General features: G+C 51.6%; 8 protein-coding genes across 8 annotated transcripts; 4 read left to right on the top strand and 4 right to left on the bottom strand.

Annotated features, from left to right (window-relative positions):
• Nucleotides 1-8,212: 8,212 nt before the first annotated feature.
• On the top strand, nucleotides 8,213-10,466 carry ALTATR162_LOCUS8834 (uncharacterized protein; the record flags this gene model as incomplete). Its single annotated transcript, XM_043316467.1, has 2 exons — nucleotides 8,213-10,054; nucleotides 10,122-10,466. 2 exons carry the CDS (start codon nucleotides 8,213-8,215, stop codon nucleotides 10,464-10,466), a joined length of 2,187 nt encoding a protein of 728 aa, XP_043172402.1.
• Nucleotides 10,467-11,448: 982 nt separating this feature from the next.
• On the top strand, nucleotides 11,449-12,886 carry ALTATR162_LOCUS8833 (uncharacterized protein; the record flags this gene model as incomplete). Its single annotated transcript, XM_043316466.1, has 3 exons — nucleotides 11,449-12,058; nucleotides 12,234-12,303; nucleotides 12,745-12,886. 3 exons carry the CDS (start codon nucleotides 11,449-11,451, stop codon nucleotides 12,884-12,886), a joined length of 822 nt encoding a protein of 273 aa, XP_043172401.1.
• Nucleotides 12,887-13,995: 1,109 nt separating this feature from the next.
• Nucleotides 13,996-14,649, top strand: ALTATR162_LOCUS8832 (uncharacterized protein; the record flags this gene model as incomplete). The annotated part of the gene is made up of 1 exon (XM_043316465.1): nucleotides 13,996-14,649. The coding sequence occupies one exon, from the start codon at nucleotides 13,996-13,998 to the stop codon at nucleotides 14,647-14,649; it is 654 nt and encodes a 217-aa protein (XP_043172400.1).
• Nucleotides 14,650-15,396: 747 nt separating this feature from the next.
• ALTATR162_LOCUS8831 (uncharacterized protein) lies at nucleotides 15,397-16,103 on the bottom strand (the record flags this gene model as incomplete). Its single annotated transcript, XM_043316464.1, has 2 exons — nucleotides 15,397-15,925; nucleotides 15,979-16,103. The coding sequence occupies 2 exons, from the start codon at nucleotides 16,101-16,103 to the stop codon at nucleotides 15,397-15,399; spliced, it is 654 nt and encodes a 217-aa protein (XP_043172399.1).
• A 319-nt stretch (nucleotides 16,104-16,422) lies between these two features.
• Nucleotides 16,423-18,051, bottom strand: ALTATR162_LOCUS8830 (uncharacterized protein; the record flags this gene model as incomplete). The annotated part of the gene is made up of 2 exons (XM_043316463.1): nucleotides 16,423-17,945; nucleotides 18,030-18,051. 2 exons carry the CDS (start codon nucleotides 18,049-18,051, stop codon nucleotides 16,423-16,425), a joined length of 1,545 nt encoding a protein of 514 aa, XP_043172398.1.
• Nucleotides 18,052-18,487: 436 nt separating this feature from the next.
• Nucleotides 18,488-19,951, top strand: ALTATR162_LOCUS8829 (uncharacterized protein; the record flags this gene model as incomplete). The annotated part of the gene is made up of 3 exons (XM_043316462.1): nucleotides 18,488-18,540; nucleotides 18,591-19,706; nucleotides 19,759-19,951. The coding sequence occupies 3 exons, from the start codon at nucleotides 18,488-18,490 to the stop codon at nucleotides 19,949-19,951; spliced, it is 1,362 nt and encodes a 453-aa protein (XP_043172397.1).
• Nucleotides 19,952-20,330: 379 nt separating this feature from the next.
• Nucleotides 20,331-20,699, bottom strand: ALTATR162_LOCUS8828 (uncharacterized protein; the record flags this gene model as incomplete). Its single annotated transcript, XM_043316461.1, has 1 exon — nucleotides 20,331-20,699. One exon carries the CDS (start codon nucleotides 20,697-20,699, stop codon nucleotides 20,331-20,333), a length of 369 nt encoding a protein of 122 aa, XP_043172396.1.
• A 2,243-nt stretch (nucleotides 20,700-22,942) lies between these two features.
• Nucleotides 22,943-24,953, bottom strand: ALTATR162_LOCUS8827 (uncharacterized protein; the record flags this gene model as incomplete). Its single annotated transcript, XM_043316460.1, has 2 exons — nucleotides 22,943-24,861; nucleotides 24,911-24,953. The coding sequence occupies 2 exons, from the start codon at nucleotides 24,951-24,953 to the stop codon at nucleotides 22,943-22,945; spliced, it is 1,962 nt and encodes a 653-aa protein (XP_043172395.1).
• Nucleotides 24,954-25,063: the final 110 nt, after the last annotated feature.

Raw genomic sequence — 25,063 nt, 5'->3', positions numbered from 1 at the left:
CAAGCCGTCAAAATCCGAATGCGCAAATAACTCTTTTCCAGTGTGTCACTATAACCTGTCTCTAGTGCATCGTGTTCAACACTTTCGTCAAGATCTTCACCATCGTGAAACATCCCACTCCATACCCACCCATTCCATCGCGTCCATCGCGCTCTGCAACCCTCCTCTCCGCTCCGCGAATCCGACCGCAAACATCGGAAGCCTTCCTCACGCAGCCCTAGCTTCCGCCGAATGACTCCCATCTTTGTCTCCACAACTCCCACCTAACTTATGTCCTAGATCCATAAGAAACCTGGCAAACCATCAGCCTTTGCTAAAACCGCGGGTTAAGTATGATTCTCCGCGGAGCTGAGCGAAGCGCTTCAAAGCGTAGTGCCTCTCGCATACCCACGTCCTCATTGGCTCCCAAGCGAAAAGTCAGAGCAGCAAATTATGGGTACAAAATGAGGCTTGGCTTCATGTGAATATGAGATGGTGGGATAGGGTAAGTAAGGGGTGGATGGGATGGTGGTATGTGGTGAGATGGGAGACCCACTCTCAACAGTTCGAGTTTGCATAATGAAGACCTAGTCCACGCCCAATGCGGGGCTCGCTCACCCACGCAAAGAACATGATGTCTCACGTCGGTATTCTCGCTACCGTCTGTGGAGACTGGAGTGCAGAGGGTAACTGTCAACTGAGTGCCCTGTGCTGGAAGTATGTCGCTATGTGGAGAATGGAGTAGTAAAACTGGTAGTGTGTATAGTGGATCGAATTGTGAGCTTTGATGTCATACTCGGAGACGTCCGACGAACTCCACAGGTTGTACATCATATTTGCGATTATGCAGGCGTTCCGGTGGGTGAGATAGGTTGCATATGTCAGGATTCAAGCGTTGATCGTTCAAGCGTTGATCGGACCCTGAAGGTTTGGGACTGGAATTTGGACCCTCCTTTTGTTCGGATAGAGTTGAGCCGCAGGGTCCAGTGATGCTACGATACACGAGGTACCGTGGTACGGACATGCGATGGCGTTTTTCGGACTCTCGAGGAGATGGTGTATTCGGACCGCGGAGGAGAGAAGACAAAGATAGTATGGTGCGCGGTCGAGGTTTTTGCCTACCGTCTATTGAATGAAGATCCGATATCTCTGACTGCTGACATACTCAGAGCTTGTGATGATCAACGCTCGAGGCCATCGTGAAGCTATCGCCGTGTACCGTGGATCCCTTCACCGCTCGCTCCCCGCAATCAACAGACCCCCGCGTCTCTTGCCCCAGGCGCACAAGTTCTCGACTATCAACCAGATCTGCAAGTGATGCTCACCTCCGACCTATCCTCCACGGAAAATCAATCTCACCACCCCCCTCTCTCCACAAGAGCTCCCATAGTAGCATCCCAACGGCCCGCAGAATAAGCTCACCCGTCATCTAGCCTCGTCTAGCACGCAATCTCCCAACACATCATATCACACCTGCCTCGAGCCCCAATGAAAGCGCCACCAGAATCCGGAGTACACTCCATAAAACACCTAGACCCTGGCTTCTAAGGCGAGAAAGGGAAGGGAGGCTCCGTGGACCCTGCCTAGATGACCTACAGCCGCCCATGCTACCGACTACTACAGCTGGCTCGACGCTCATCTGACCGGGCAGTGGCTGACGCAGTGCGCATGGCTCAGTGACTGTGAACGCGAAAGCGGTGGTGGGGAGATAAGCGCAATGGTTTGTTTGTTGGGAATTTGCCGCCCCGGAAGATGTTGTAGCCAAGGCAAGGATGCGTTGATGGTAGGGTAAGCCACATACACACCGTTGCGGCTCAACAACGGTGAGATTCTCATTCGACTGATATCGTACACATCTAGGGTACTCGTTTAGCGTTTACATGGCTTGATGTGTCATCTTGCTTCGTTCTTCCGACGTCGGGTTTTGATTAGTAACGTCGCGAAACGTGCAACTTGTCGTGGTGATGCTTCGTCACAGCATATTATGAATGTGGATTGATGATGGGAAGAAGATTTGTACGAGTTGCTAAGAATATCGCACCTTTTTGCGCTAGCCCATCTTCGTTCTAGCTTCGCTTTCTGTTGATGCAAAAACTGTGCCCCTCGTGCTCGCTTCGACGTCGACAGGGATGTAGCCGGCCATAGCGAACTTTGTTGATCGCTATCGCGGGGCATTAACTTTCTTCTCTGCTACTTCACGGAGCTACAATGGCGAAAATCACAACACCATATCATCCTATTTAGCCTTGGACTGCTCGCAACACATGTGAAAATTTTCAACGTTATTGATATCAAATATGGCATGTCGTGCGCCACGCTCGGGTTCTGTCAGTAAGCGCCGAAGCGCCCCTTGTTCGTTGAGCGAATCCTTCCCGCTGCACTCGCCACAGTTCGCAGAATGCTGGTATCCAGCGGTTTGGAACGGACTTTTGTGTAGGCGCGCAACAGCGTATCTGTGCAGGCAATGAGAATGCGAAGGGGATTGGTAGCATTCGTATAATGTTCAGGATAGCAATTTGCTACCTGGAACAAATGGTGGTACGGTTGCTGACTGATAGTTGCAAGTAATTAGGTTGATTGCCCAGGTGTGCAGCTCAATGTGTAAATCCGCGTAGAGGTAGGACAATGCTGTTAGAAGCACGCGATGAATTTACATACTGCATTCAAGACGACTTATCCACTATCGTGAGATCTACTCCACTGTCCGCATGGCTGCGTACTCCACACACAAGCCGAGTACAGAACGCTTGACCCCGCATTTGCTCACCGTTCGGTCTATCGCCGACATCCTCACACCCTCCCCCCTACATGCTATGAACATCTACGCCACACGGCAGCTCATCTTCTGCAATCATTACATCGTTTGCGCGATCGTGGTCGAATGAGGCAACCCGTCATAAAGTATATACATGCAACAGATGTATGGAGGGCAGCCGACTGGAGCGGGGTGCTTTTGTTGAGAGGGAGGGGATTGCATGCATTGATCCTGCAGGCGTTACGTCTAGGCACGTTGTATGCACGCAACACCCGACAGGCGAAATTGCACTGCACGTCCAAGTTTGGGCTCATGGGCGTCATTTACAACCGTGTACACGCGTACGATAGGTAAAATGACAAGATAGTGGAAATGAAGTCCCGTATAGGAAAATCTCAGGTGAGGTATGTACTGGCGCGTATTGTCGGAGGTGCGACTACCTAGACGGAAGCTGCATAGATAGGGCGATGTGAGGAATATCAAACGTGGAGGGCTAGAACAATCCGATATGCTTCAGGTAATGCGATGATGCCGAGATAGCCGTTATCATAGGACGAGGAGGAATGAGAGTCCGCTTTCAAGGTTTCGTATCATTCCTGACGCCCCATTCCGCAACAACCTGCTGGAGAGAACCTAATCAGGACGGATCATGCTGTATGTAAGACTGGTTGGGTATCGTATTAATCTGTGGCTGCGGCTTACCCCGCGATCGAAAGCTCTGATGGTGTTGGTGTTATCGCCGAGCGTTTGCGCAATGTGTTGGTATCATGTTGAAGCCCTGTCTACTCGGAGACAAAACCGCACATATAGTGCCTTGTCACACAGCATAAGCCATCCGGACTTCGGGCTGCCAAACCAAGACGATTACAAGATAGTGCAATGTCCAATGTCATCGTCCCAAACCTCCGATAACATGCGCTGATGGTGTTGCAGTGTGTGTGGAACGATGATGTATGCGTGTAGAGGATCATGTAGCATGTAAATCATACAAATGTAGAAGGAGGCGTAAGACTACTGTAAGCCGCGCGCCATGATGTCGGTGCACCGCCCTGCATACTCTGATCCTTTGATGTCGATTGCAACTGGCTGGGACAGTTGCTCCGTACGAAAGGCACGTTGATGTCGCTACAGTTGTACGATAATGTTTGGTAGACGACGTAGCTCACACGGTCAACCAGAACAGATCAGCTCCTGTTCAGATGAGTTGCTGCCACGTGCACGACGTTCGCAGCTCTAGTATAGGGAATCGACTATCCGAGCCAAAGTCTGCGCGTTAAGTAGCTTAACATAATGCCGTTATCGTCGGCAAAGGTCAGACATCAGTCAAACTGTTGAGCGCGATCATATCGTAAAAACCCTTAACGTACTAAGCCCGGTTCAGCCAAGAATGTCATTCCATCGATATTGGTACTGTCTGTGACTTGCGAAGTGCGAACAAAGTTGGCGATCACGATCATCATCGGCCCTTTGCTGGAAGTTTTGTCGGTGGGTAGCTTAGTGTTTTCGGCCCGTAAGTTTAGAGATCGTGGGGTGGGGCACAGACGGGGGGGACGTCTGCTACTTCCCTCTGCACGGATGCGACGGCTATTTACCTGGCTCGACTCAAAGTCATGAGATCCTGATTGCGTCCGCATTTGGAACAATGTCCAGTAACGAGGGGAACTCTGAGTGGAGGTGAGGTTTGTAAGAATGGAAATAGAGGGTCAAGTAGCGGTGAAGGTCTGGCAAGGACAAGCGCTGACAAGCATCGGCGTTCTAGTATCGATAGGTAGTGTATTCCTGCGCGCGGTGGGCGGAATGAGTGGAATATCCAGTTTTTCTTTTACCAGAGTCATCGGAGAAGGTTGAAATTGACGTCACGCACCGTGATCTTGCTAAGCAGCCAGTATTCAGAGCGAATTGCCGTTTGTGTGGGGATGCCATTCTTAGTTCTTGCGGTCCGTGACATGCCAGATGGTACGTGGCATTACTCCTTAATAGTCGCTGTCGTGAGTGACACTTTGACAAGTGGACACTGGAACCTAATGACTTCGCTGTGTTCGGCCTTGGGCAGCGTTATTGAAAGTTGGCAATATGACAGTCTGGCTTTACGCGCCTAGCACAGCACAGGCAGCCCCGTTTTCGCACGGAGTGTTTCCTTGTAGATCTGCGCCGCTCATCTGTTGAGCACAGAGAAAATCATCGGGGAACTCCACTCGGATTCTTTGTGGGCGTGTCTGTCGCGTACCACGGTAATAATCCCATCAAGTCGGTCCTGCGATTGACTGACGTCTCGCTTGACATACCAGCAAACTCAGCAGGCTTGGGACCCGCCTGACGTGACGGCGACGGTGCATTTTTCAGTAGTAAACCAGTGTGCGGCTGCCGTCTTGCATCTATCCAAAGCTGCGTGGGGCAATTCAAACATTGTCGTTTCCAGGAGCGAGACGAAGGCGGGGGTAATTTGCCTGGATGCTTCGGCAGGCATGAAGCGTTTAATACATCAATGCTTGTTTAATGTGATACAGACAGAGTCGTACTCAGCGATGCGCTGCGTATGCTCCGTGGCATTGTCGCGATCATGATGTCGCGGAGTACATCGGAAAGCGGGTTAGTTTGAGGCGGAACTGGCCCAAGCCCCGCTCGATGAGCGTGCGGAGATCGACAAACTGAAGAAAATCGATGATTACATAGCGCGGGCCCTGCCGGGCGGTGAGCGAGGGCGTCGCCTCCGCGGAAGCTGAGTGGAAGGAACTCACATATTCTGCCACATGGGAGCAGCAGTCTGACATGACGCCAAGTGGATCATGCCAGGCCGCTGGTCAGCATGGGGGCTAGCGTGCTCAGTGGGCATTGGTCTGGCCAGCTTCGCGACGTCGCGACGTTCCGAAGGCAATGTTTCAAGCTGGGAAGGATGGAAATTGTCGAAATAACCTTGCGAGCAGCATGGAAATCTTGATCTCCGACAAAGGGCCTGGCGAGAAGCCTGCTTTCGTGCAGTAGGTTTCTGTAATTGCGCCGCGACCCGTATTCCACCATGCCCACGTCTGATTGCGGGCAAGGTTTGGCCAGTGTTAGCTTTCAATAGAGCAATCTCCAGCAAGATAAGAACCGTGGTTGTAAGAGACTTAGTGGGGCGAGGCTCAACTTGTCAGTGCATCTGAGGGTCGCAAAAACAAATTAGGCGCTCAGCCACTGCAGCGCAGCGTCGGGTTTGGGGTGAGCCGCCTGTACTCAGCGTGTCAGCCCATGAACGCTGGACAGCTTCAACGGCCACGCGTAGGCGCGCCAGCTCAAGGAACCCTTTGCGCGGATATGCGTTCCAGACATCAGCTCATCCACGACACGTATATGCTTTTGCGAATGGCTTAGCTGCATACGAGGCTCGACTGGGCTGATGTCGAGAATGCGGGGAAGCTGTGAAGCCGGTCCTCTCGATGGCCAATGGAATGTGTTTCGACATAGCCATACCGAACTCGACAGTTAGCGATGCCGCAGCGACACGGTTTCAGTTTGTCGCGCGAAACCTGCAACATGTCCGAGCAGAGCCCCGCCGCGGTCAAGATGACGAAGACGGGGTACTTTACAGGAAGCCCGCGGGTTGCAGCAGAGCACGGTTACTGGAGACGGCGAGGCAGTAATAACAATAACAACCTGCTACAGACATATCGTGAGAGGTCGCTTGCAGTCAGCCACTCGCCGCAGGGGCCAGTGAACTGCGACTGGGATGGCGACTAGACCTCCCCTTCTCCTACCATGTTTGATTGGCATTGGCTCGACCGCCCTTTCTCAAACGGTAAGCGGCACCGGCGATCTCGCTGTGTTGAGCGTCGCGGAGGGGAAATTTTCATGGGATGGCGGGCGGATTGTCAAGCCGCACCCATATCGCTCCGATGGCTCAGGTACCGCGAAATGCTTCTCCAGAGGAAGTTGCAGCATCGCAGTTCTGGGATATGGAGAGGGAGTGGGAGTGACGAGCGTTTGCAGGTAAAAAAGGTTCGTTGCGATAACAATGACATCACGGCTTCTCTTGAACCTGGCACGTGCGCGCAATGTCGCTGAGGGCCCTGTTCGCATGGCTTGAGCGTTGTTGCTCGCTTCTGAGACCAGCAACTGCCTGGCAACGGCTGGCAAATTAAGAACCTTCCGAGCCGATGCGGTTTGACCTCAGATCGAGTGATTGAGTTGGAGGTGCTCAATACCATGTCCCCCACGGCTACTTGCTCGGCCTTGTTGTCAGGCCACATCTGCTGGGTTTGATACAGTACAGTAGTCACAGTAGCAGAGCCTGCAAAAGAGAGAGAGAGAGAGAGCGCGCGCGCGGCATCGGCATCCGAGCGAACAGCGGCGGCCATGTGTGATATGACTGCAACAGCGACTGAGTAATAGAGCCGGCCTACGGGTGAGGTGAGAAGCTGCGCGCTGTCCCACCGTTTCGAGCTGTGGCCGTGCCAGACAAGGCCGCAGTCGCTTGCTGTCGGGAGATAAAGAACATAAATCATCTGCTAATCCCGCCTGGACGCCACCACGACAGCACAGTCAAGTAGTCCAAGTACCCCAAAGTATCTCTGTGTCGCGCCCTCCGCCGCCGGCCTGCCTCTCTTCGCCCCTCAGCATACGACGCACCTCCTATCTCCGCTCCCGTTGGCCTCTTGCATCCGTAGTCAGAACCGGTTGCTGCCGCTTGGCTGTGTGGTGAAAATCCTTGGTGGTGCCCCGGTCTGTTGGGGTTGAGCTAAAAGGCCTTGACCCACCTGTGCATTGGTGCTGCAGCTCCTTGCCTTGCACCCCTGCACGTCCGAGCGCCAGGCCTCGATTTCGCTTCTATCCTGGTTCAACGATTCCCCAATAGTCGCAGCACTGCACGCTTCTTCAGCGCTACCGCCCTCAACACTCTTCTCCATCCCTCCTCATCCACAGCTGTCGGGCCCATTGCAGCCAGAAGACCCTTTTAATAGGACTGCTGCAGCCAACGACTGCATCTTGGTTTGACACACGGCCCCTCTGCCTCTTCACTCCACCACCGCCTCGCCCACGGTTCCTTCCCAGGCCTATATCGTACGATCGCCGTTGCTTGCTTATACGGAAGCCACCGGCCTCGCATCATACTGCACACTTTCGGTCCTTCGAAAGCCTCACCATCGTCTCGATTCTTCTCCAGACCGAGCCCATCCGCCAATTTCGACGTCATTGCAGCTTTCGCTAGCTGTGACCGCCTACGTCGCAACCTTCCCTACCCGCTTCTTACAAGAGCGAGCTTTGCAAGCCGTTCGTCCACCTATATCTGTAAGTCTACTCCCATCACGATATCTACCAGCGGTTCGTATTACACACCGTGTGGCATGGGACATCGTCAGCTCTCTCGCTGTGCTTCATTCGCTTACGCTGCTTCTTCAGACTCCTCGTTATAGTAATTCTTTTAATGCTCCCTACACACTGAAGCCCCTCCACCACCACCACACATTCGACCCGCTTCCTTAACCCCACGAAGCCGACCGAATGCCTTACACTCCCCCCTCCCAGCGGTCGCCGGCCTCATCCAAGACTAACAGTCCTACCCTGAGCCGGAACCACTCCTACGTCGACCAGCCTCCCCGCTCACCGGCAACATCACAACGGCCATCGCTGCCCCGCTCCGTCTCATCAACTTCATACCTGGCCAAGTCGCGACGGTCGCCATCTTCTGTTACCAATGACAACACCGCTGCAAACGGCCAACAAGGAACTGGAAGCGTAGACATCAAGTCTGACGCTAGCCGCCATGGTCCCTCAACTAATGGTAGCCTCCGTCCGTCTCCTCCTCCTGTGAACGATCTTCTGATTCCGTCAGGTGCGATCACGACTCCTCCTGATTCCTCGGACGATGAAGAGCGCGGTCGTAGTTACGGGGACCTCCGCGAACTTCAACAGGCTCTCCAGCACATCGACCAGAAGCGGATATCTTCCCCTACCCGAGCGACTACCGAGAATGTAAAGCAGACAAGGCCGCAGCCTCTCGTCACCGTGGCGCGCACACTCTCCGCGGAAGCACGCAAGATTGCACACTCGCGGTCTTCTAGCGAGATCATGCTCTCCCAACACATGATCCACCCCATCAACACAGACACAATCATCAGCTCATCAGATGGCAGCGATGCCGAAGACGAGGAGCTGCGGATAAAACCGCCGCTACTGCGCAAGAAGTCTGGCGAACTTGTTAAGCCTGCTCTTCGACCCCCGTCCCGCCGCCGCCCTTCAAGCATGCCCGGTACCCCGACTTACTCCAAAGCAGTCCACTTCAACGAGGACATTGAGCAGGTCAGGCATTTCCTCCAGGTCGACCGGCCCATCGCTGTCAGTGCAGGCTCTTCCCCTGTCGAGACTTACGACAGCGAAAGCGAGTACCCCTTTGGAGACGACTCGCGGTCCAAGACACCTGAATGGGATATTAAACTGATGAACTTCCCTACCCAAGAGACACATGAAAGGCAAACAGCACCTGTTCGTGTGGAGCGAATCTTCCTTGCTTCTGATCATCAGACGCTGGTCGGCAACATCGCAGTGGCTAACCTCTCCTTCCAAAAGTTCGTCGTGGCTCGATTCACACTGGACTACTGGAAGACCACCTCCGAAGTGGTTGCTGAGTTCAACCAGGACGTTCGCAAGAAGCAAAAGGACGACGGTTACGACCGATTCAACTTCAACATCAAGTTGGCGGACCAGGCAAACCTCGAATCCAAGACTTTGCTACTGTGTGTTCGGTACCAGGTCAACGGCCAAGAGTACTGGGACAACAACAACTCGATGAATTACCAGGTTGACTTCTCGAAGAAGGTTAAGCAGCGTGAGAGCAAGCGCCCCACTGCCAGTCTCGGTGCTGTTCCTCGCAGCCGACACTCACCTCTGGCTCCTCGCCCACGTTCCATGCCTGCTACTTCATTCGACGATGACTTTGGTCACGACAGTGAGACCGGGTTCCAGTTTGGTAGCGGCCGTGCGATCATTTCTGAATCACCTAGCTCGTCGATCAAGCTCAAACCCAGGACCAAGCGCAGCAGCATCTATGCAGCTCAGGTCTCATCTCGTCCACAAGTTGCCCAGGCTTTCGCCTCCCGTTACGACTTTGGTGCCTCTCTTTCGGCTGCTCTTTCCACTGCCCAGACGGCACTTGGAGATCGCAGTGGACTCAAGGTGAACACCCAAGGCAAGATGAACAACGGTTACTTCGACCGCCCTGCCCCTGCTGTCCAGGCGCCCGCCTCCACTGCTCCTGTACCTGGTACTCGCCCTGACTCTCTGACGCTTGAGAAGCCCGATCTTCAATCTGCCGAATATAACGAGTTGATCCAGAAGTTCTGCTTTGTACGTTCTCAACCTCCACCTCAGCACCCTGGTAGCTTGGCCTAGACGGAAACTGACTCGCATCCAGTTTGGCACACCCACTGGCAAAATCTCTCCAAACGTCACAACGCCTTCAACAAAGAACGTACATGGCGACGGAGCCCAGGACTACGTGTTCAGCCACACTACTGGAAGCAATCAGTCTTCGGCTACAAGCAGTCCTCCATCGCCTGCCATGCCGCTTATGGTAGATGGTGCGAGTGACCTTGTCATTCCCCGAAGCTCATCACCCTTTATCTCTCATCAAGCCTCGTCCGGTCCTCTTACCGGCTACTCACCCGAGGACCAGTATACCTCTCAATATCAGTTTGGCTATAGTATGCCAAGTGGTGTCTTCACCGAGCGCAGCCAAACACCTCAGGCTTGCGTTTAAGAAGTCAATACATCATCTGAATTTGTGGGGGTACTTGCTTTCTTTTCGCGTAACGAATCTCTTTGGACACGAATCACGCTTACGACCTGACTGATGGACGAGTGGAGCGGATGTTCCTGGTCTGCCGGCAACTGAGCGCTCACGAATCTTTTTCACTACGGTACGAAACGTTGTTGTGGGCCAGCGATTAGCGTTCCTCGCGATGTCTTACTAGAGACGATCGTCTTATCCAGCATAATCCGGACGGCTTTTTTGCAGCATCTTCCTGTTGGCTTTCTTGCATGTTTTTCAACGGCGTACATTGGGTCCCATTATGGCGTTCCTCGGACATCTTTATTCTTCCTCATCCTTTCTCGTACAATGGATTGGTGTTGTAATGCTCTATGAGCGACCCCACTCTGGTTTCGGCGTTAATTGACGGTCGCTCCTGATCTGTGTGTTCGCAAAAGCTTGGGATGGTCTTGCATTTTGGAGCGCTTTTCTCATTATTCATAGGATTCGTTGATCCGAATCCTCGTAAATAGGCGGTAGGAGAGGCAGAGAATGCGAGAACGTTGTTGTCTAAATTGTGTCAATTGTAGTATCACTTGTGCGATATCGTGTTCGTTCGTATGCGGCGTTGGGAATCTCATCGTTACTTGGGTTGGCGTGACGCGGGGTGAAGGCTTTCGGCAAATGTGGACCAGCCACCCTATATAGCAGTAAATGTAAAAAACATATCATAAACCGCTTACCCTCATTTCACGATGTATCCACCTTCGTGCACCTCGTGAGCATGGCCTCTGCCGCCGATTGTAAAGCTATTGGTTCTGGATCGTGACTTCCCCAGCCATGTGACCGTGGTCTAAGCTCGCTAGCGTCCCTGGGACCTTGAATTATCTTCCACAACTGCATCCGAGCGCGTATTCATCCACGACACAAGCGAGTTGTGTCCCAGTCGAGCCGTATCGTGGTCCCGTGTTCGTCGTTCTTACGTGTCACGATGTCCTTCTTCTTCGGTAGCAAGAAGGTGCCTCCGCCGCCGCCTGTTATACCGCCGCCTGTCCCCCGCTCAGGTCCGGAAGTCGACGCGACGACCGTGATTTCGCTCTTGGCTGTACTCGCTCTGCTCGGTGGCGCTTATGGTGCTTCGATAAAGGTTCTGCCGAAAACGACTACCCTCAAGATACGCGTACTGTTCATCTGGCACCTCTTCGATGCTCTAATCCACTTTGTCTTCGAAGGCTCTTTCCTATGGAATTGCTTCTTCGTTACGTATTCGCTGCCCACCTCTTTCTCTGCCGCATCACGCAACCACCCTCATATCACCCTCTTTACTCCTCCAGACGTGTATTGGCTGGGTAGGCAGGATCTCCTCTACGGAGCAAACTATGGGACGGGTCCATTCAGTCGATTGTGGCAGGAGTACGCGAAGGCGGATAAGCGATGGGGAGGTACGGATCTAACGGTTGTGGCTCTCGAGATTCTGACAGTCTTCGTGGCGGGTCCACTGGCATGTTGGATATGCTACCTTCTCACCAAAGACGCAAAGAAAGGTGTACTGAAGAAGTGGTTTTGGATGATTGTACTGGCCACAGGGGAAATATACGGAGGTGAGTCACAAACACTTTCATTACTTTGTTCCAGTTAATACGGAGCATGTGCAAATTGTGGAAGCGGTTACAATTGGGTGAGGCGAGATGTGGGCCCGGCCCGAGGATTGTTGAGATGAGACAACACTGCGTTGTTGCGAGTATGTGGCTGACACGTGGTTCACCGCTACATTAGGTTGGATGACTTTCGCGCCTGAGTGGCTGACTGGAAGCCCCAATCTCGACACAAGCAACTGGATGTACCTGTAAGTCGATTGTTCATGTTCGTTATGTGCTTCCTATCCTATACAATCATGTTTTCTTCGAGAGTTGCGTAAAGACTGGGTTGCATGGCGGGTTCATTGCATAGCTGCAACCGTCCATGTCGTCTCTTTTGTATGCATCTTCCGTGGAGTTTACACACAGAATATGTACTTTCACATGCGTTGCATGTGTTGTTCCTGGCCTAGGAGCAGTGATGTGCTGGTCCTGCATATGCGCTGGCGGGTGCGCCATCTCCCGCGGACCCACTTCTCATCTCTCGACCACGACCACGCGAAACATTACAACTCAACATAACAACGCACAAAACATGCCAGTCGCATATGTCATCACGCCAATTTTGTCATGTTCCTCGGCCTGTTCAGTCTGCCATTTTTATACACCGTATGGTTCGGGGATAGTGGTTCTCGACTAACATCCAACAGCTGGCTGTACCTTGCGTTCTTCAATGGCCTATGGGTCGTCTTCCCCCTTTGGGTTCTATACGAAGCATACCGAGCTATGAGCTCCGCCATGTCACAAGCTGAGATGGTCGACCTGGTCAACTATCTTAAGAAGGATGACTAGACAGCCACGTTATGGAAGAGCATGATATGTAGATGATGTGAATATAACGGCAAGGTCTTACGGCATGCGCATGTCACCAGATGTACAACTCGCGATCAAATAACGCAACAACACACCTTTTCTGAAGAGCTGTGTACTACACATTTCAGTACTGGATATCATCATAAAGCTACAGGAAAGATATATCTCCTACAAACGAGCGTAATACCCGCATTCTTACGCACATTTACCCCACTCTACTGTTCCACCACCACCACTCAAGCCCACACTCTCGCCCTAGCCTTTGTCCCATCACGTCTCTTTACATGGAAGTACTCAACATCACAGTAAACATCTCCATTCGTATCTCTTCATCCCTGATCTCTCTGAGTGGTCCACGTCGCCACCCCTTCATCTGAGCTAGCTTATTGGCCATTGTAAGGATCTTGGTATGCGCTTTTGAGGAGGTCTGAGTGGCGACTGGCTTTGAGGAGATGGGTAAGATGCAACCAGTAGATGGGGTGTGTGGATGGCCCAGATGTGGGTAGGTGGTTGGAATGGGAGTTCGAGCTTCTGACAAGAAATCATGGGTGGGTGAAGAGAATAGGATAAGAGTAGAATGGGTATAGAACTGGGCTGGGTTAGAGGGCACGGGGTAGGAGGTATTTTGCCTTTATTCAATGGGTGTTTGCTAATGAGTGCATGGCAGTAGACACGCGACAACGAGTCTTCGTTGTGTCGGATTTCTAGAATCGCATGTGATGCTTGCTTCTTACGAGTTCCTCGCAAGTCTCTTTGCAACGCAACTCCATTGTGTGCAGGGATTCCACGCACTAGCGATGATACGAGACGTGTATCAAATTGTCAAGCCTTTTCTGGACGCAATGTATCAACAAATTGGCCTCATACGTAGGAACAAGTACTTCTTGATAGATTTCACTGGCATCCTTACTGCTCATTTGGTTGCTACGCCTATCTTTTTTGTTTTCGATTCTACATGCTGGCATGACTTGCTCGGTTTAATAATGAGTTGGGTGTGCGACTTATTGGGGGCTAATACTTATTATGACGGTCTAGAGAGACAGGCAGAGCTTGAAAGACGCCTGGCGGCACGGCGCACGGCGCGAAGGATGGACTTTCATAATAACGACAATACTCGTGCTATCGCACAGTCTTCAAATCAACAAACTCCCCTTGGACCAAGCGATCCTGAATATGCTTTCCTCAGGGAACATGCCAACCTCCAGAATAGATCCTTTGGGGAGAAGGAAAAAGACAAGGATCTCCAAACTCACCTCGCAATAATTCCCAAGTCGCCGCAGATTCTGTTAGACAAAGATCGCGAAAGAGCTAGCCGAAAACAGCTTTCCGAAAAGAATAACATTTCAAAAGAAAGTAAGTCGGGCCAGAATCTTTCGAAATCCATTGTAAAGAGGGGCTCCATCTCCCAGTTTCCTGGCACAAGTGAGGTCTCACCGGGTGTACAACCCAAGGGCCAAGTTACCACAGCTAGCAGCGCTAAAGCCACCAAATACAACATCTCACACATTGCTTCAAAAGTCCCTTCGAGGACCAAGGCTCTTAAGAAAGACTCGAATCCTACTAAGACGTCGACAAGTAGACTTGGTGCTACCGAGTCTCCCGAAGTCTCCACTACAAACCATAACACATCAGTCGCCGCTATTAAGGCTACTACAAGTAAAGCACCATCTCCGGTTCCCAAGACGTTGCCTGTGCGGGCCAAGCCTGGAAGCTCTTCGAACAACCCTGCAGGAAGCCAGTAGTTGCAGCTCAGAAGAAAGCCTCAGTAACAAGCTCGAAGGACCAGAAGAAGAGTGGGAATGATGGACCAAAGAAGAAGCCTTGAATGGATCTCAAGAAATGGGGTTTGTTTGTACAGAGGGGTAGTAACTTATCGAAGTTTGTGCCGTGCGGGAATCGTGGTCAGACTGCGGAAAGGACTTGGCTGTGCCTGCCTTGAGGGTTTTAAGCGAAAGCCTTTCGTTTTTGTTGCTGATGAGGCCGCATTTTGCAAGTGGCATGTGATCACCACATGTATGAAGTTAAGATTACTGGATAGTGGAGGAGGCGTGGGATTGGAAGGAACTAGACTGTATCAGGTATGGCTGTTCTAACTTGACTGCTTGGTTGCATCTTGGTAACTTCCTTCTTTGCTGCCGTTGTCTTGAAGCCTTTAGCCTGCTGATGCTTCTTGTTCCTTTGTAAAATATCATTGGGATACAAACATCCCACGGTCTCATCACAACCTGACATGCACTCAGACTAAACACGAACGGTCGGAATGCTGACGAAGAGATTGCGCTGCTTCGTTGCATATGCTTATTTCCACTCCTACAAACGGCAATACGACTTCACAATGATCCACAGGGCCGTGTAGCTCAACTACTTGCATGTTGAGCAAATTACCACCAGATCTATCACATAAACAGCATGATGCATCCGTGTCATCCATTTTGGGTATCATATCATCCTATCTTCTCCCCACCCCACCCACCATAACTTTTCCCCCATCACTTCTTCCCCAACTCCGCAAGCACTTTCCTAGTGCCCTCAACAATCAGTCCATGCTCAACTCCATGAATCCTCTCTTCTAGCTTATCCAATGTCTCTCCCTCCTTCAACTCCACCTCTTGAGTAACAATGGCGTCTCCAGCATCCACCTCGGCAATAACCTCATGAATCATAACACCCGTCCTCTTCAGCCCTTCCTCTTTACCCGCCTTCCATGCGCGCTCAATCGCGTTCGCGCCCGCAAACTCGCCCGGCAAAGCGGGATGTAGGTTTATTATCTTGATGCCCGCCTCGGCGATGGGTGAGAGAAAGGCAGTAGTAACAATGTGCATCCAGCCTGCGCAGACGATGAGATCGGGGCGTGGGTGTGGCCCGTGTAATATTATGTTTGCGAGGTCACCGTCATATTCTTCACGGCGGACCGCGTCGGTGGCATCGGGGTGTTTCTTTTTGTAGGCGACGAGATTGTGGTAAGTTGTTGTTATTGAGGCCTTGTTGGCGCGTTCGAGACCGTAGGCCGCTTTGCGACTGCAAATCTGTCAGGTTCATGAAGCAAAAAGGGTATTTGAGGACTGAGGTACTTTGATATAACATGTGTTATGCGCGTGTTGGGGAGAGCGCCGGATGCGCATGCGTCGATGAGGGCTTGGAGGTTCGAGCCATTGCCTGAGATCAGGACGGTGAGGTTGAAATGGCGATCTGACATGGCAACTATAAAATGTTCGAACTGCACAGGAATAGTCAATGTGGCTGTCTTTCGATGCCGTTCAGGTGTTTGGGTTCCAAAATTTGGGCGTGGGGTAGCTCTGCCCCGCGCGGAGATTAACTTCCAATCGCCGGACTGATGTATCTGGTAGCACTATACGCAAGCATTTCGTGGATTGGGTATACTGCCTAAACTATAATTATGAATGAGACCTCGAGATAAGACTTCGGCACAGATTACGATCTTCGGGACATCCTAGTCAACCAAGAAAGCTTCTGCTCTCACTTGGATACCTTGAATATCAGGACAGCCTCTCACTTTACGACCGCATCCTTTTCGAGCTGGCTACTGACACTTCATCCATATCTTCCCACTCGTCATCCTCGTCATCTTCGACCACGACCGCTCTCTTCCTCTTGCTTCTCGCACCAGCTGCGGGCACAGAATTTTCGTCGGCTGCAAGACTCTGGCGCTTCTCCAACCCTTCTAGACGCTCTTCGAACTCCTCCTGCTGCGAGTCGACTGCAGACTCCAGCTTCTCCACGCGTTCTGCGACATCCTCCATCTGGTCCAACGCATCTGCGTTCTGGCTGTAGATTCGGTGCTTGAGGGCCAACCGCCAAAAGTAGTATTTTCTATCGTTCTCGTTGCTGGACTTCGCTTTCCTTGTGATTCGTGCGCGATTTCGGTTGTTTGGCGGGATTGTCGACAACAAATGGAGCTCGACCATCCTGTAGAACTGTCTGCTCACAATCTTGGTACCTTTCCGAAGCTCTTCAAGATCTTTGCCATTCCCAAGGATTTGGTCCCGCGGGATTGGTGAATCCTTCCTCAACGATTCTGGGGAGAGATTTGAGGCGATTGACAGGTCTTTGAAGGCAGGAAGTGTACGAAGGTATGTGATATCACTGTAATCTCGCATAGCATCAAAAGCTTCGCTTGGGTCCTCAACCGGAATCTCGTAGATGAAGGGCTTTTTCACCAACTCGTCGAAGATGGTATCGTACAAGCGGCTTCCGAGTGATTGGCCTTGGTATGGAGGGATGATGAGGAATTGTGAAATGCGCTCCCTCGACGACGTCTCGAGGAGATCAAGCTTGTCGGTAAAGAGGAAAGTTTCGGGGTCTTGTGTCAGACGAGGCGGCGTGTATTTCTCTGCGTCACCGTTACTGCTGTTGGCTGGTGAAGGCAGCTGCTTTGTGGCGCGCGCAATCTCGAAAGTGGGAAAGACCCAAGCGCGATACGACGTGGAGAAACCGGCGAGTGTGTACGGGGAAAGTGATGCATCTGTCAAGGGCGTCACATCGTACAGAAGGTATAGCGACCAACGATCAAGCGTTTCCTCGTCTTCCAGACCCTCTAACGTCGCACCATCGATAAACAGCAGCGTCAAAATCTTCATATTCGACCAGATGCGCCGAGCATTGGGATCTGTCATGGAGGCCTTCCATATCTCGTACTGTTTTCCGTATAGGCTGAAGGTCTTCATACGCTCGCCCGGTGGTTTCCAATCTGAAGACGTGGCGCCGGCAGCATCATCGATCGACTCGGGCAGGTACTCTCGGAACAGCTCTGGTGATAGATCAACCTGGTTCAGGTCTGGGGAGATCTTCTTGAGGTCGAGCTCCTGATCGAACGAGATCTTCAGTTTCGGTTTGAGGTCGTTTGCGCGGAAATCAAGCTCGATGCTTGGGTTTTTGTACCCCGCGATTGTCTCGTTCTCTTCGATGACTGTGTATGTGTAGCTTGGGTGGAAGGATTCATCGAGGATGCGTTCTGGGCCGTTTTTATTGGATGTGCGGTAGAGGTTGATATGAAAGCACTCATTTGAGTTGGTGACCCCTACACAACGTCAGTAACCTATGCGCCGAAGCTATTCATGCTACAGCTTCGCGTTGCTTATAGCGTTGGCTGTTTGCGACTTACAATCATCCAGATCGAGCTGCATGACGACGGCAGGTGTACTGAATCGTGAGATATGAAACCTATGTTTTGTTGACCTTGGGATGTCTCCGCGAGGTCGGTGGGGTGTAAGACGTAGTGCGTAACAATTAGATGGCGGACAGGATCAGGATGCGCGCAAAGTGAAGGAGCGACTAGCGCGACGGGAGACGCGTTTTAGTGCAGCCCTACGTCGTTCCCGCCCCTGCTACCAAGCCTCAAGAAAGTTGCGCTATACCACCAACTTGTCCACAACAGCCTCACAACACTCCAACCCTCACCGCCAACACCACCACCACCTCACCCATATTGCGACGGCCCACTGCTCGAGGCATGGACAGCGTCGATTGAACCGTTTATAACCTTCTTCTCTTTTTTTGTGCCTTGGGCGCATTCATTCTTCGTAAATCCGCTTAGGGGACGACACTACACACGACGCCAATATGTGGGACGGATTGTTTATGCTGCTCGCTTTGAGCACCGTCATGGCCGTTGCGTATGTCTTCAGTCGTTACAATGTACAGGACTGAATCCTAACATGTACAGTTCCTTCCTCGCCGGCATTCTCCCGCTCTCCTTTAATCTCTCCACCCGCCAATTGCGCATCATCACTCTCCTCGGCACCGGTGTGCTAGTCGGAACCTCGTTGATCGTCATCATACCCGAAGGCATCGAGACCATGTACAGCGCCGGAAGCAAAGCGCATTCGCATAGTGCACGGAGTGTCCAACCTACCATCCCGTCGGTAACGAGCCTACAAAAAGAGATACCTCACCCACCCAAGTTTCCGAGTTGGAAGAGAGCGAATGAAGTGGAAACGAGCTCGCTCACCGGAGGAGCCATCAAGGCGCCGGGCGCCGTGGACATGACCAGCGATAAAGCTGCGATCGATATGCAATTGAAAAAGATTATGGAAAGCAAAGAGAAAGAGAAGCCAGCAGAGGACCCTCACCCGCAAAAAGGTGGCGATGACGACTCGACAGAAGGCCACAAGGAGGGGCATACTCGCGTCCACGCACCGGAAGACGATGAGCCAGGCCATGGGCACGCTGAAGCTAGCCATGACGACGGACCCAGCCCACATGCATACATTGGTGTTGCACTGATTCTAGGATATATCCTTATGTTCCTGGTCGAACACCTGCCAGAAGCCATGGCCTCAGCGAAACCAAAATACCAGCCAATGCATATCTCGTTATCGAACCTGGCACGTGGACCGCACAACTCATCCTCTCTGAGCCTCAACGGAATGGGTATGCAGAGCGCTGCAGTGACACCCCTAGCGACCCCTGGTCTGCCTCCTCCACCTACAAAGAAGACACCAGCTGCCACGATTGGTCTAGTCGTGCATGCCTGCGCTGACGGAATTGCACTCGGTGCTTCTTCCACAGCAGAATCCACATCTCTGTCGCTAGTCATCTTCTTTGCAATTATGCTGCACAAGGCCCCTGCAGCATTTGGTCTCACTTCCGTTCTCCTCAAACAAGGACTATCCAAACGAAAAGCGCGGACACATCTCGCTTTCTTCAGTTTAGCAGCACCAGCTGGCGCATTGGCTACTTGGACTATTGTACACATGTTCGGACGCAACCACTTGGGTGGTGATGAAGGTCTGACATGGGCGACTGGCTGGGTGTTGTGTTTCTCTGGCGGGACATTCTTGTAAGTCTTCCATACTCTATCGGAAACCCTCTAGTTTACTAATCCGACACAGGTATGTCGCCATGCACTCCATGTCTGAAGCTACAGCTTCTCAACACGCTCATGAAGACCCTACCGCAAACGGCTACATGGACGCTTACCCCGCCAACAACGACATGTCCAAGAGTGACATAGGTATCGTCATGGTCGGCATGATACTCCCGCTCATCACCCAAATAGGGCATGCTCACTCGCACGGTCACTAGAGTACTGAAGGCTAGGGTTGCATATCGCGGCGTTCCGCAAAGGCGTTTGTTGCGCCAATTTATCTTACTACTATAGAGCGATGTTGTCGAGCCAGTTTGTGTGCCGTTCTGGAATGATACCAAATCTTGTTCACCCTGCATTTTGTTCGCTTGATAGGTGCCACTTTCTGACAAATTTATAGCCAGGTTATTCACATGGTCCCCATATCAACATCGCTATACTCATGCTCCTGCTCCCCAGCCTTCCCACTGATAGCCCTGATCTTTACCCTCTTCCAATCAACCCCCCAGTCGGCCTTGCCCAGTCTTCCACCTCACTGTCGACCTTCTCTTCCAACTCCTCATTTAGCTCTTCACATGCGATCGTCTCGAGCAGATATCAGCAGGTGTTTCTCTTGTTCAACTTGATCTTCACACACCGCTCTTCTTCCCACGTGGTCTCCGATTTGATAAGTTGCTCGTCCTGATCTCCACCCGCGTCCCAATACCAGTCTTTTCCATACGCCTGCTGTCGCGCCATGTCGCTCTCTTCAACCATACTAGACATATTGTCGATGATCTGTTGCGCTTTGGTCGTGGAAAGGGTATTGTAGATGATGGACATGGTTACGTCGGGGTCGCAGATTGCTTTACAGGCGACCTTGTAGGCATGGTATATATAATAGTCGGTGATGCTAGATTTGGGGATGGCCCAAGGGAATGTTGCGTGGTCGTAGCATAATGGGATGACCGTGTTAGTGATAGCCATGCTGCAGAATGAGGGCCGTTTCGGGTCGAAAGGATCCTATGAAGGATGGTATGTCGTAACCATTTCGCCGATGCGGAGGAGAAGGTGGGCCCGCGGCATCTTAGTAGGGATTGCGGGAATGCAAAGACGGCTATGCGAGTGAGAAGTCGGAGTAATTGAGAGAACTTGGAATGTCGAAAGATGTCGTGCTCAAATTTGTCAACAGATGACTGTTATCTTGCGCTCTGTTTGTTTGTGACTTCGTCTCACAAGTGAATCGCAGAAGCCTCAACCCCCTCCCAATCTGTCAACCGTCCTTCACCAAGGCATAGCCTCCGCACCAAAATCTATCCTCCTCCCCGCATGCCTCCTATCCTCCCACTCTTCTTCCTCATCAACATCATATGCCCCTCCCATGCCCCACCTCTTCTTTACCCTCTTAACAGCAAATCTTCCAATACCCCAGACTGTCGCCGCAAAAATCGTGCCCGCAATGCCTGTCGGCGCCAACACGAACCCCGCCCCACTAACCACTGTGCCAAAAGCCCCAGCACCTATTGTTGCGACCAGGGACCCAATAGCAACGTATTTCGCATATCGCACGAGTTTCCAAAATGCGAAAATGATGCCAGAGCGGACGACACGGAGGAATGCGCGAGTACGGCGTGAGGATACGGCATTAGGAGCGGTTTTGGGATCGTAGAGGTAGCGAAGGTTGCGCCGTGTCGAAGCGAGTGCTGAGCGGGAGCGGGCGTCTATCTCTTGGTCGTGGACGTCGGTGGACGACATTTTTGGGCGGGTGGCTATTGCCTGTGGTCGTAGTGGTAAGACAAGATGGAACTTTGCGGTGAAGTTTACTGATGGTGGTGACGTCATTGGGCATCGAAATTGAAACCCAAAAACCCATAACGAACACAACAGTTTTGACATGTGTAATGTCAAAAATTGGACTGAAGAGTAACCTTGATATAGCCATAATGATATCCAATATGCACATTCCCATCACCGTCTTCACGATCAGAAGGTGAGATTTAGCTTGCTTCCAGACGGCGACTTCATACTTTCCCTCTTCCACCTTATTCTAAGTGTCTGGCAAATATCTGATCTAAGTCGTGGTCTTCTCTTCCAAATAAACAATCCATGAATTCCACGATGGCTTCCTCGTTTTCCTCTTTTATTACCATCTCAACTTCTGTTGGTTCTTCTTCTACATCCGTCTTCGCCTCAACCAAGTCCAGACAACCATGGAGTTTCAGCCTCTCTTTCTTCTCTTCCACGCGTCCAAAAGCATCCCAACCCAATTAGGCTGCCACTCTCTACGTTCATCTTCCTGTCGCTCTTCTTCCTCTTCTGTAGTACGCCTTCCCAAAGGATCACCGGTGGAAGGTTCAACGATAGTTGCCATAGAGAAGACTTGAGGGTTGAACGCAGCTGTAGTTACGACTAAAGATGAACTAAATACACGAAGAACATTGTAGTTGACGGAGCTCTGATGGAGTCATATGTACGGAAGTCATGAGTATCTTGACCTTTTTCACACATGTTTGCTGTTCTGCTTATTTTCACCATTTGTCCCTGATGTTCGTATTGCCAGCCTAAGTCCAGATCAACTCATGCTGTGAATAGTACTCGAACTATTTCCTCCTTTAGTATGGCTAGTGTTGCCCCTTCTATTCAAGCCATCCAGGCCTGTAACTCTGTTCACTCCGGTTGACTTATATGGGAGCCATATTCCCGCGAACACGCCAGGCAAATGGATTACTTTAATACATCGTCCGCCCTAATTGCCATGATTCCTTCATACACACCGTTCGCGCTGTTCACCCTGTTCGAAAAATACACCCTGTTCGCGGACTTGTCAACCCAGTTCACCCTTGTGTTTCTAGTACGCAGCATCGTAGGAAAGACGTTGACAATCTTGGGATGAGCACGGAAAGAGTCCAGCTGAACAGTGTGAAGAACGGCGAAATAGAGTAGGTAGCTCATGTCGATAAGAGAATGAAATGATGATAGCGTAGGAGTATTTGGGTAATGATGCATGCCGCGCGAAAGTGGCGAGTCAACGTTTGGCTACGAGTAATGCCTGGTAGACCAACAACGTTTGTGAAGGTCGACAAGCCTCTGTACGAACCCTACCTGGTTGACAAGTGAGATGCAGCAAATACGGTTCATGACTATCTAGGATTACCGATCGACAAAGATATCAAGTCTTTCTCGATATCCCAACAACTGGATAAGAACGAGCGACTTCTATCGGAGCACTCTCAACGTTGCATCCGTTTAAGTCTCTCTTCCGCAGCCCTAGCTCGCCGTTCTCTTTCCATTCTAGCTCTCGCTTCTGGCGTTAAGCCCCTCATTTCTTCCTCCCGTAAGTCCGCTCCAGTCTTGACAGGCAATGCACCTAATGACTTGCCCTTGCCCAACCTCTGCTCCTTCCTCCTGACTTCTTCAGCCTCGCTTTCTTTCCGAACGCGTTCGGTTTCAGCCTTCCGTCGGTCAGCTTCAGCCTTACTTTCCGCAGCTTTCTCGCTCTTCTCTTGAGCATCTCGCTTGTCAGCCTCAGCTTTAGTGATGGCCGTAGGTACATCTGCTTTCTCCCAATCCCACGCAGACTCTCCGAGTTCCGAACGTGCAACACGAAAAGCGTCACGGGTTGCACGATCACCAGTCAGCGTGAAAGGGGTTCGTGCTTCGTCGTTCATCGAAGTTGGATCGGCACCGGCCTTCGTCAGAAGCGCGAGCACGATAGGAGCAGAGTTTAGCGATGCAGCAAGATGCAGCGGTGTTGGTGTGTGGTGATTGGTGGGGAAAAAGTTGAAGCTTGGTGGAACGTCGTTCGTTTTGAGGTAGTTTAGAAGCGCGGGAACCTTTGAACGCTTGATCATAGGTATAATCTGAGAAGTGTGTAGTGTCGCAGCCTCTTCTTCCTTTGTCGGCTTCTTGGGCTTGGGTTTTGCTGGAGCTGGTGTCGTGGCCGCCGCTTCTTTCTGAGGAGCATTGAGAGCAGCAAGCGCTGCTTCATCAATAGTACTCTGCTTTACTCGAGTAAGTTCAACAAATGCACGCATCAGCTCTTTTTGAGTCGCACGCCGTGTGCTAAAGGGGAAACCTCGATTACGTGGGTCATTATGACGCAGAACCTGTCCTTCATACGGGCCAAAAAGAGCTCTTCGATTAGTCGCGCCGGTTGCGCGGACGAAGATCAGGTCCGCAGTATCGATCATGCTCTTCCAACCAGATAGCAGCTCACGGACTTCAGCGATAAGCGCAGTCTCGTTATAACGACGGATCGATGAACCGGCAGAGTGTGCGTTGCCCTTTGCGTTGTCGTTGGCTGATTGCGAACCTCCCTGTTTCCGTCGTGTAGTGTACCTGTGGAATGTCTTGTGGGCAATCACGGTCGCCGATCGCTCATCAAATCCAGTATGATTCTTTCCTGTCTTTGGTGCCAGAGCTACTATCATTGCAGCAAAGTGCCCACCTCCTATCATACATAGGAAGTAATGCGGCCCTATGTCTGTGCCTGGTAACGGGACGCCGCCCTCGTTTGCCTTGACCTTGGGGGGCTGCTTCGGGGACAGCTGCTTCTTGCGTAAAGTTTCCAGGATATGCGACTCGTCTTCTTGCTCTGCGTTCGAGAAAATTGCGCGATAAACGCCCAGTGACATGTTGTCGGGTATCGAGGGCGAGGTGAACCACATTAACGGAGGCTTACCAGGCCCTTTCTGCTTCTTCCGCGAGGCGAAATCGTTGAACTCGGGATCCGATATTTTGGCCTGCTTCTTCAATAGCGCACTAAGCGTAGAGTCCTTCGCCTTCACCCCCTCCTCGTCTTCATCCTCGTCAGATTCTGATGACTCAGAACCTGATATGCTCTCGTCCAGATCTCCGATGAGCTTCTCAAACTCTACTTCGCCCACAGGCTTTGCACCCTTTATCTTCTGCTTCAGATTGTATCCATGAAGGTCGGACCGGACATGATTGCGCTGGTCTGCCAGAGATGCGAAGCTGAGTCCACAGAGGTTGCACGATGTGGCCTTTGCAGGACTGTTGCTCCCATCTTCGGCGGTATCGGAAGACTCGTTCGCAGTCGCAGGTATTTGGGGCGGTATTTCTTCTGTCGGCTGATCGGGCTGGTCTTTGAGAGCGAGTGTGGCTAATAGCTCTTCGGGCAGGTCAAACACTGCAGCTGTCAGTTCCATGCGCGTGGGGGAAGGGAGCAGTCGTCTTACCATAGAGAGGGCGCTGTAATAGATGGTCTCCTTTTTGTGCCATGTTGAACTATCTGAAGTCGTGGTGGAGAGCGGTAAATCGGGAATAGTCGTGAGCCAAATATTTGGTAGGGGCGCGTTGTACTGTAAATCGAACATGACGTACATCTTAGC

Source organism: Alternaria atra, assembly GCF_907166805.1.
Source record: "Alternaria atra isolate CS162 genome assembly, contig: 29, whole genome shotgun sequence".
In the NCBI taxonomy this organism is placed as follows: Eukaryota; Fungi; Ascomycota; class Dothideomycetes; order Pleosporales; family Pleosporaceae; genus Alternaria; species Alternaria atra.
Note: the sequence above shows the minus strand (reverse complement) of the source record. Positions and strands in the feature narration are given on the sequence as shown.